This window comes from Rhinoraja longicauda, chromosome 18, assembly GCF_053455715.1.
Source record: "Rhinoraja longicauda isolate Sanriku21f chromosome 18, sRhiLon1.1, whole genome shotgun sequence".
In the NCBI taxonomy this organism is placed as follows: Eukaryota; Metazoa; Chordata; class Chondrichthyes; order Rajiformes; family Arhynchobatidae; genus Rhinoraja; species Rhinoraja longicauda.
The window spans coordinates 31,504,376-31,513,995 of record NC_135970.1 but is presented as its reverse complement, the minus strand read 5'-3'; the positions used below and the strand labels follow the sequence as shown (position 1 = coordinate 31,513,995).

Genomic DNA, 9,620 nt, shown 5'->3' with positions numbered 1-9,620 from the left:
AACTCATGATCTGTATACCAATCATTGTAAAAAAACCTTAACCAGTTGCATTAACACGAGTATTAATTCTCCTGTTTAACAATTCACGCATCATGCCAAAATATTCAAATGTGCAGTGTATGGAACGAGCTGCCGGAACAAGTAGTTGAGGCAGTACTGGGGGAGGGTCCAGCATTCCGGTGAGGGAGCGCCGCTGTGGGAGGAGCGGGGGTGAGGGAGCACCGCGCTGGGGGAGGCGCGGTGAGGGAGCGCCGTACTGTGAGAGGGGCTGTGAGGGAGCGCAGCAATGGGAGCCACAGGGCGGTCCCACCCGAGCGGTGCTGGCTCAGGGACCTGGCGGCGCTCCCCGGAAGTCGCTCCCACCCACAGTGGTAGAGCCGGGCGCCGGGGACGGGGCCCTGGGCCAAGGTGCGGGGCACTGGAGGAGGGGCCCTGGGCAAGGGGCGGGGCCCGGGTCCTGGGGCAGGACCCGGGGCCAGAGGGCGGGGCCCGGGGCCAGAGGGCGGGGCCCTGGGCAAGGGGCAGGGCCCGGGAGGAGGGGCCCTGAGCCAGGGGGCGGGGCGGGTTTGTGTCCCTCGGGCCCGCGCTGCTGCTCCCGGACATGGAGCTGAACGCGGCGCTGGAGCGGTTGGAGAGCGGGGACCAGGCCCGGGCGCTGCCCGCGCTGCAGCGTTTCATCAGCGAGGTGAGAGTCCGCTCATCGGGCAGAACCCCGCCTTCCCCTCATCCCCATCCTGCATCCCCCACCCTCCGCATCCCCCACCCCTCACCACCACCCCCCGCATCCACCGCCCCTCACCCCCACCCGTCACTCCTCACCCCACCCCCACAGCACCTACCCCTCACTCCCACCCCCCGCTGCCCCAACCCCACCCCCGCATCCCTCGCTCTCTTCCCCCCTCCCAACCTCCACCTCGCCCCCCTCCTCTCCATTTCATCGCCCTCCCCTCCATTCCCTCGCCCCCCCCTCCCCTCCATTCCCTCGCCCCCCCTCCTCTCCATTCCCTCGCTCTCCCTCCCCTCAATTCCCCCGCCCTCCCCTCTCCATCTCCTGCAGCCCGAACCCCCTCCCTCGCCCCCCCCCGCCGCAGCCAATTGAAGGGTCTCGACACGAAACGTCACCATTTCTCTCCAGAGATGTTGCCTGACCCGCTGATTTATCCCAGCTTTTTGTGTCTATCTTCGCTGTAAACCAGCATCTGCTGTTCCTTAGGAATCAATACAATTTAATTCCCTCTCTTAATGCAGTTCTAGAGTCAAGAGTGTTATTGTCATATGCCCCAGATAGAACAACAACATTCTTACTTGCAGCAGCACAACAGAACATGTAAACATAGTGCACTGTAAACGGAATCAACAGGAGCACAGATGATCCCTTGTGCGATTTTGTACCTCCGACGAACGTATGCTTTTGTCCTGGGTCTCAACTTGGAACACCTACCATTCCTTCCCTTCACAGATGCTGCCTGGCCCGCTGTTCCTCCTTAGGATTTGTTGACATCCCACGCAGCTGCGATCTCTTCTTACTCGTGTTGGATGAGAGAGTTATTGACCATCCGGTAGCTGCGGTAGAACTATCAGCCTCTTATCTCCGCTCCGTTGTAACCGCCTCTCCATTTCTTTCAGAATTCACAATGTTTTCTGTTCGACGTGGAGGGGAGAGAGCAGAGACGGGTAAGGCGTGGAGCAAGCGCTTCCGGAGCGCAGTAATGAGAGCGGGCATTGGCATGGCCAAGGGGGTGGATGTACACGATGGGGTGAGGATACATGGGGTGTACACGGTGGATGAGGATATATGGGGTGTACGCGGGTGGATAAACAGGGTATACACGGTGGGTGAGCGGGATAAAGGGGTGTACACGGTGGGTGAGCGGGATAATTAGGGGATTGGACATATTAGAGGCAGGAAACATGTTCCCAATGTTGGGGGAGTCCAGAACAAGGGGCCACAGTTTAAGAATAAGGGGTAGGCCATTTAGAACGGAGATGAGGAAGAACTTTTTCAGTCAGAGAGTGGTGAAGGTGTGGAATTCTCTGCCTCAGAAGGCAGTGGAGGCCAGTTCGTTGGATGCTTTCAAGAGAGAGCTGGAAATAGCTCTTAAGGATAGCGGAGTGAGGGGGTATGGGGAGAAGGCAGGAACGGGGTACTGATTGAGAGTGATCAGCCATGATCGCATTGAATGGCGGTGCTGGCTCGAAGGGCTGAATGGCCTACTCCTGCACCTATTGTCTATTGATACAGGGGTATACACGGTGGGTGGGGATATATGGGGTGTACACGCGTGGGAATACAAGGGGGGGGGGGGGTGGGCGGACGACGTGAGATCGGGTGCCAAAAGAAAGCAGGAGTCGGGATAATGGAGTTGAAAGTGTCGGCAGTGGTGGAGAGGGTGGAGACGGAGAAGTAAGTGACGGGCCTGTGGCGGAACAAATGGCGGGCAGTTTTGTTCAGTTCCATGGCTGGTTTCCATATTATTTCCTTAATTCTCCGGTGTGATGGGCAGAGATTTGTCAGTAAACAGCACACTGATGGCCGGAGTAGCCTTGGGGTCGTGTAGAGGTCTCCTGTGAGAAGCAACAGTGATGAAGGCAGAGGGCGCCTGAACTCCTGGCCGTAGACAGAAAGAGTGGGCAGTTACGTGGGAACTTCACAAAATACTGTTTAGTCCACACTCGCCACACCGTGTGCAGTTCTGTCGCCACTCTGTCGGATGGGCCTGGACACAGGACACTGCAGTTGCTACAATGTCGAGCAAACTTGGAGGAACTCAACGGGTCAGGCAGCATCTGTGGAGGGAGTGGACAGGCGACGTTTGGGGTCGGGGCCGGGAGGTGTGAGCGCTGGCGAGCGTGCAGAGATTGGCCGAGACGTTGCCGGGATGGAGTCATGGACTGGGATTGGATCAGATGGGCGGTTTTGACCAGGAGGCTGAGTGACCCGATAGAAGGAAGGACCGTCATAGATTGAGTGATACAGTGTGGAAACAGGCCCCAGCACGACAGTCGACATCTTTCCCCCATTGTAACCTTCACCCTATTTACCCCAAGCGGGCGCGGGGCTAAGATGAGAGGAGTGGATGGAAGGGGCGAGTGATTTACACGGAGCGGGTTTGGGACCTGGAGCGCGTTGCCCGGGGCCGCATCTGGATCCCGATGCGGTCACTGTGTGTCAGAGGCGTTGATACAGACACGCGGATGCAGTCCCACCGCGCGTAAAGCGGATCAACACCTCCCCGGACTCCGCACCACATAGGCGCCGTGTTGGCGCAGGTCTAAGCGGCGGGAAGGGGGTATTTGGTGAAAGTCTTTGCTCTGAAGCATCTCGTCCGCGATGGGCGACGGTTTGTTTTGCTCTGACACGTCTGTGGGGAATACTTTTCTTCTCAACGACCTTGGAATCAACCCGGTCTCCGGGGCGCGCCCTGCCGCTCGCGTTGTTGTCGTTCCCCCGGGGTCTGCAGCGTTGCTGCGGTAGGGGGCAGCTGTGAGAAACGTGACCGTTACATTTATCACAGAGCCCGTGGCCACACACTCGCCGTCCCACCGTGTATACCCCTGTATCCTCACCCTGTCGTGTATACCTCTGTATCCTCACCCCACTGTGTCTACCTCTTTATCCTCACCCCACTGTGTATACCTCTGTATCCTCACCCCACCGTGTATACCTCTGTATCCTCACCCCACTGTGTATACCTCTGTATCCTCACCCCACTGTGTATACCCGTGTATCCTCACCCTGTCGTGTACACTCCTGTATCCTCACCCACCGTATCCTCCTTGGTCGGGGTCGGGGCGGGTGGGACGGGGTGGATTCGGCTTGGAATCGGGGAGAGGCCGGGCAAAGGGAGTGGGGAAAGCGGGGGTGGGGAGATATAGAGACCGGAATCTGGAGCGGGAATAGCGTTTAGTGCAAGGTAAAGCCAGCAAAGTCCGATCAAGGATAGTCCGAGGGACATCAAAGAGGTAGATAGTAGTTCAGCACTGACCTCTGGTTTTGGTAGGATGGTTCAGTTGCCTGATAACAGTCGGGAAGAAACTGTCCCTCGATCTGGAGGTGTGCACTTTCACACTTCTGTACCTTTTGCCTGATGGGAGAGGGAGGAACGGCATCTGTGGAGGGAATGGGCAGACGATGGTTCGGGTCGCGATACCGATCGCCTTGGTCCCTACAGCACGTGATCCAATGAGGGCCCACGGTGCAAGGGTCAAACGGAGGTCAGGGGTCACAGGGGGACCCTCCGGCCGCTGGAGTCAGACCCCACTCCAAGGGCGGAGGTCCTGAGGTCAACCCGCTTTTATCATTGCCTCCACCGGGCCAGACGAGGGGCAGTCTAGTCTAGTCTATCGTCTTGTTTCGTCTAATCTAGTCTCACCCGTGAACCAGCCCGAGGTTCTGATCAGCGTGACGGGGCCGCCGCCGGACACTGGTGGACATTCACGTCTGTCCGCAGGAGAGATGTGGAGGGGGAGGAATGTGGAGGGGGATTGGGAGGGATGTTGAGGGGGAAGGGATGTTGAGGGGGAAGGGATGTGGAGGGGGGAAGGGATGTGGAGGGGGGAAAGGAGGGAGGGCGGGGCGGTCGTGAGCTGCTGACCGGTCTGTGTTTCCCTGCAGCGACTGGCAGCGCTGGTGCTCGGCCTCCTGGATCGGGACCCACAGCCGTCCTGCCGGCTGGCCTGCCTCGGCTGCCTGCGCATCCTGTCCCGGGACAGACACAGCCTGCGGCCGCTTTCCAGCGCGGGGGCCTTGCGGACTCTGGCCCGGGCCGCGGGCATCGACGGTGGCGCGGATTGGCTGGAGCTCGGGGCTGAGCGACAGGGGGGCGAGGAGTATTGGCGCTGTCCCGGGGCGGAGCGGGCGGGACCAGTGGTGCCTGAGACCGAAGATGAGCGGCCGGAGCCCGAGGTGGAGCGACAGGGTTCCCGGGTGGGGCCCGGGGTGGAGTTACAGGGGCCCGGGGTGGAGCGGGAGGGACCCGGCGAGCCTGAGCCCGGGGTGGAGCGACAGGGTTCCTGGGAGGGGCCCGGGGTGGAGCGGGAGGGGCCCTGGATGGAGAGGGAAGGGCCCGGAGACCCCGAGCCCGGGGTGGAGCGACAGGGTTCCTGGGAGGGGCCCGGGGTGGAGCGGGAGGGGCCCGGGATGGAGAGGGAAGGGCCCGGAGACCCCGAGCCCGGGGTGGAGCGGGAAGCGCTGAAGGTTCTGTGTAACCTGGTGCTGAGCTGCCCCGAGGCCCGGGCGCCGTGCGCCGACAGCGGCCTGACGCTCGGTCTGTGCCGCCGGGCCCGGCAGATCAGCCCCGACCCCGGCGCCAGCTTCCTGCAGCTCCGTCTGCTCTTCCTGCTGACGGCGCTGCGACTGGACGAGCGGCGGCGCCTCGGCCTGGAGCTCCGCGGGCTCCGGCTGCTCACCGACCTCCTGCAGCGCACACTCGGCCTGGACGCGGCGGCGGCGCCGGGGCCCGAACAGCCGACACTCGCTCGCCAACCCGCCGAACGCGCCATGGAGATCCTCAAAATACTCTTCAACATCACCGTCGACTTGAACAGGAGGCAGGTGGACGAGGTGAGCGGCGCGAGGTGACCTCCCTCCCTCCCTAACCTACCCCTCTCCCCCCCTCCCGAACCTACCCCTCTCCACCCCTCCTCTCCGCACCACCCCTTCCCTTCTTCCCCTCCCCCCGCGGCAGTGCGGGGAGGTGCCGGCGCACTCGGGCGGAGAGGGGATGGTAAAGAGTTGACGTTAACATCCAATGGATGCTCGCGGTCCAGGGCTACGTCGCTGAAAGTGGCCACACCTGTCGAGAGCGGTGACGGAGGCCAAGGTCTATTTGCTTTAAGAGATGACCATGGGAGGAGTGGGCGGGACCCAGGGCCCGTCAGCGGGGACCAGGGTGGTCAATGGTCAATGTGTGCTTCGCCAATGTGACGACGCTACAGGGGCCGGTCCGGGCCGGTTCACCACACACTCGATCTTAGTCACTAATGTTCGCTGATGGCACCGGGACTGTGCGAAAGCGAGAGCAAATGGCAACTGGGGTTAACCGGTCACGGTGATCCCGGCGTGAGGGGAATGTAGGGAGGGGAGAGTGTGGTCACTACCGACCTGCTGGGCCGAAGGGACTGCTTCCCTGCGTTCTCTCTGTGACTTTTTCGGAGCGGGCCGAGTCGGACCCGAGGGAGTGTGGGGGACGGGGAAGGGAGCAGGGGGGGGGGGGGGTCGTGGTGGGACCCCCCCCCCCAGTAGTCAGCAGCCCACTGCGGCAACTGATTCCGGCCACCTGACCGCAGGAGGACGCGGCTCATTACCGACACCTGGCGGCCATCCTGCGGCACTGCCTGCTGACCGCCGCCGAGGGAGAGGAGCGAACCGAGGAGCTGCAGAGGTGAGTGGGCGGGGCCGCCCGAGAAATGTCCCGCCCCCCCCACGCGGAAACTGCCCTCTCTTGCCTCACCCGGGCCGGAAACTGTCCCCCTCCCGCCAAACACCCCCGCCGCACGGAAACGACCACTCCTGTCCGCCGCTATAGACAAATCCCCCCCCCGCCCAGAAACTGCGCCTCCCTCGTCCCGCCGACACCCCCATGCCCCCACCCCCGGCTGCCAGACACCGACATGCCCCCCACCCCCGGCTGCCAGACACCCCCATGCCCCCCACCCCCGGCTGCCCCCCACCCCCGGCTGGCAGTCACCCCGCCCCCTACCCCCGTTCGCCAGACACCCCCATGCCCCCCCACCCCGGCTGCCAGACACCTCCATGCCCCCCCACCCCCATGCCCCCCACCCCCATCCCCATGCCCTCCACCCCCGGCTGCCAGACACCCCCATGCCCCCCACCCCCGGCCGCCAGTCACCCACATGCCCCCCACCCCCATGCCCCCCACCCCCGGCTGCCAGACACCCCCATGCCCCCCCACCCCCGGCTGCCAGAGACCCCCATGCCCCCCGGCCGCGGCCGCTCTGACCGCTCTGCTCCGCAGCCACGCCGTGAACCTGTTGGTGAATTTGCCGCTGCGCTGCCTCGACGCGCTGCTCCCCGCCCGGGTGCCGCCCGGCTCCGTCGAGTATCTGGGGCTGAACATGGACGCGCTGCAGACGCTGCTCGGCTTCCTCGACACCAGGCTGGACCGGGTGAGGCTCCGACCGCGGCGGTCCCGCTGTTCCCCGGCCCACAACCTGCGGGGAGATGAAGCGAGGGTGTCCCGCCACCATGATCCAATCCCCCCGCTACCCCTCCCCGCGACCCACGACCCCCATATCCAGAGGACACAGCTGTCAGGCGAGAGGGGAAAGTTTAAAGGAGATGTGGGGCAGGTATTTTACTCAGAGGGCGGTGGGTGACAGGAATACGCTGCGGGAGGTAGTGGTGGAGGTAGATACGATAGTGGTGTTCAAGAGGCTTTTAGACGGGCACATGGACAGGCAGGGTTGGGGGGAGATGGATCACATGCAGGCAGAGGGGATTAGTTTAACTTGGCGTCGTGGGCGGCACGGACATTGTGGGCCGAGGGCCTGTGGCGTGTTGTGCGGGTCCGGAATCACCGACATCTCCACTCCTCTGGTGCAGGGGCAGCGGCTGCCGGAGGCGCTCAGTCCGGTCCTGTTGCTGCTGACCGTGAGCGCGCGGGCGCACCGGGAGACCAGGAAGTTCCTGCGCATGCGGGTGGGTACCGGGAGCGCGCGCAGGCGGGTGCACGGCGACGAGAAGTCGCGGGAGCGCGCATGTGGTGGCGCGAGAGGGGGGGGGAGCGCGTGTGATTGCCGGTGCGCGCATGTGGTGGCGGGAGCGTGCATGTGATGGCGGGGGCGCGCTTGTGGGCATGGGAGCGTGCATGTGATGGATGGAGCACTCGTGTGGTCGCGCATGGTGGCGCGGGAACGTGCAGGTGATGGCCCGGGGGCGCGCATGGTGGCGCGGGAACGTGCAGGTGATGACCCGGGGGCGCGCGTGTGATGGCTGGAGCATGCGTGTGGTCGCGGGGACGCGCTTGTGGTCGCGGAGGCGCGCATGTGGGCGCGGGAGCGTGCATGTGATGGCGGGGGCGCGCATGTAGGCGCGGGAGCGTGCATGTGATGGCTGGAGCACGGGTGTGGTCACGGGGCGCGCGTGTGGGCGCGGGAACGTGCAGGTGGTGGCGGGAGCGTGCATGTGATTGCTGGAGCGCGCGTGCGGTCGCGGGGGCGCGCGTGCGGTCGCGGGGGCGCGCGTGTGTCCGCCCACACTGACCACTGGCCGGACGGAGCAGGTGCTGCCGCCGCTGCGCGAGGTGCGGACGCGGCCCGAGACCGGGAACTCGCTGCGGAACAAACTGGTCCGGCTCATGACCCACGTGGACACCGGGCTGAAGCTCCGCGCCGCAGAACTGCTCTTCGTGCTGTGCAAGGGCAGCGGTGAGTTCCCTCACCCCCCAACCCGTTCCCTACCCCCTCACCCTGGATATCCCTCGTCACCCCCCCCCCCTACCCTCGGACTACCCCAGGGTCCACTCCCCAACCCTCCTGAACCCCCCTCACTCGGGACCCCACCCGCCCCTTCCCCGCAACATAAACCGTCCTGGGCAGCTCCCAACCCCGCTCATCCGGCTCTTCGTGGTGCACAAGGACAGCGGCGAGTCCCCCCGACCTCCGTCCCCTGACCCCCTCACCCGGGACACCCCTCCATCCCCACCCCCCCCCTCTCGCTTCCCAGCTCCCAAACCCACCGATCCGGCCCTTCGTGCTGTGCTAGGGCAGCGGTAATTCTCCCCCCACCCCCCACTTCTCGTCCCGACCCCCACCCCCCCCCCTTCCACGTCGCATGTCGTGCATGGTCCGGTCCATCCGCGTGCATCTGCCCTCCTCGCATCTCTCACCCCCCTCCCTCGCATCTCTCACCCCCCCTCCCCCGCATTCCCCCCCCCCTTCTGCAGTGCCTCGTCTGGTCAAGTACACGGGCTACGGGAACGCGGCGGGACTGTTGGCGATCCGGGGGCTCCGGGACCCGCGCGATGACGGCGCCTACTCTTCGGACACGGACTCGGACACGGAGGAGTTCAGGGACGCGCGGGCGGAGTGAGTGGGGGTCGTCGGGCAGCGGCTGCGGGGGCAGAACCGCCGGGGGACGGGGCGATGGGTCAGGTGGGGTGGGGGGGTTAGACGGGGAAAGGGGTTTAAGGGGCGACCTCGAGTGGAGGGGTCACTGGTTGGGAGAGGTCGCTGAGAGGCTGTCGGTGAAGGTTTGTTGTGGGTGGGGATCGGTGCGGGGAGGGTGGTTTTGGGGGGGGGGTCATTGAGACGCTGAGCGCCGCTCCGTGTTGCAGCATTAACCCGGTGACGGGCCGCATCGAGGGGCGCTCCCTCCCCCCGCCCATGAGCGAGGAGCAGAAACAGCACGAGGCCCAGAAACTCTTCCTGGACTTGGAGCGACTGGCGAGGTGAGTAAGGCAGCCCCCCCCCCCCCCGGCATCCCGACCTCTCCCCCGGCACCCCGACCTCCCCCTCCCCCGTCCCATCCCCCTTCCCCGGCACCCCGACCTCTGGCACCCCGTCCCCTCCCTGGCACCCCGTCCCCTCCCCCCCCGGCACCCCTTCCCCCCTGGCACCCCACCCGGCACCCCGACCTGCCCACCCTCCCACGGCACCCC

General features: G+C 64.6%; 1 protein-coding gene across 1 annotated transcript in view; it reads left to right on the top strand.

Moving 5' to 3' along the window:
* The first annotated feature begins 573 nt into the window (after positions 1-573).
* Positions 574-9,620, top strand: part of LOC144602380 (chaperone Ric-8A-like) — a 9,873-nt gene continuing 826 nt past the window's right edge. The window contains exons 1-10 of the mRNA XM_078415448.1: positions 574-685; positions 1,627-1,674; positions 4,616-5,043; positions 5,170-5,563; positions 6,289-6,383; positions 6,978-7,128; positions 7,565-7,660; positions 8,244-8,388; positions 8,907-9,048; positions 9,297-9,410. Of these exons, the coding sequence (XP_078271574.1) occupies positions 602-685; positions 1,627-1,674; positions 4,616-5,043; positions 5,170-5,563; positions 6,289-6,383; positions 6,978-7,128; positions 7,565-7,660; positions 8,244-8,388; positions 8,907-9,048; positions 9,297-9,410 (1,697 nt within the window). The 5' untranslated portion in view covers positions 574-601. The remainder of the gene's footprint in view (positions 686-1,626; positions 1,675-4,615; positions 5,044-5,169; positions 5,564-6,288; positions 6,384-6,977; positions 7,129-7,564; positions 7,661-8,243; positions 8,389-8,906; positions 9,049-9,296; positions 9,411-9,620) is intronic.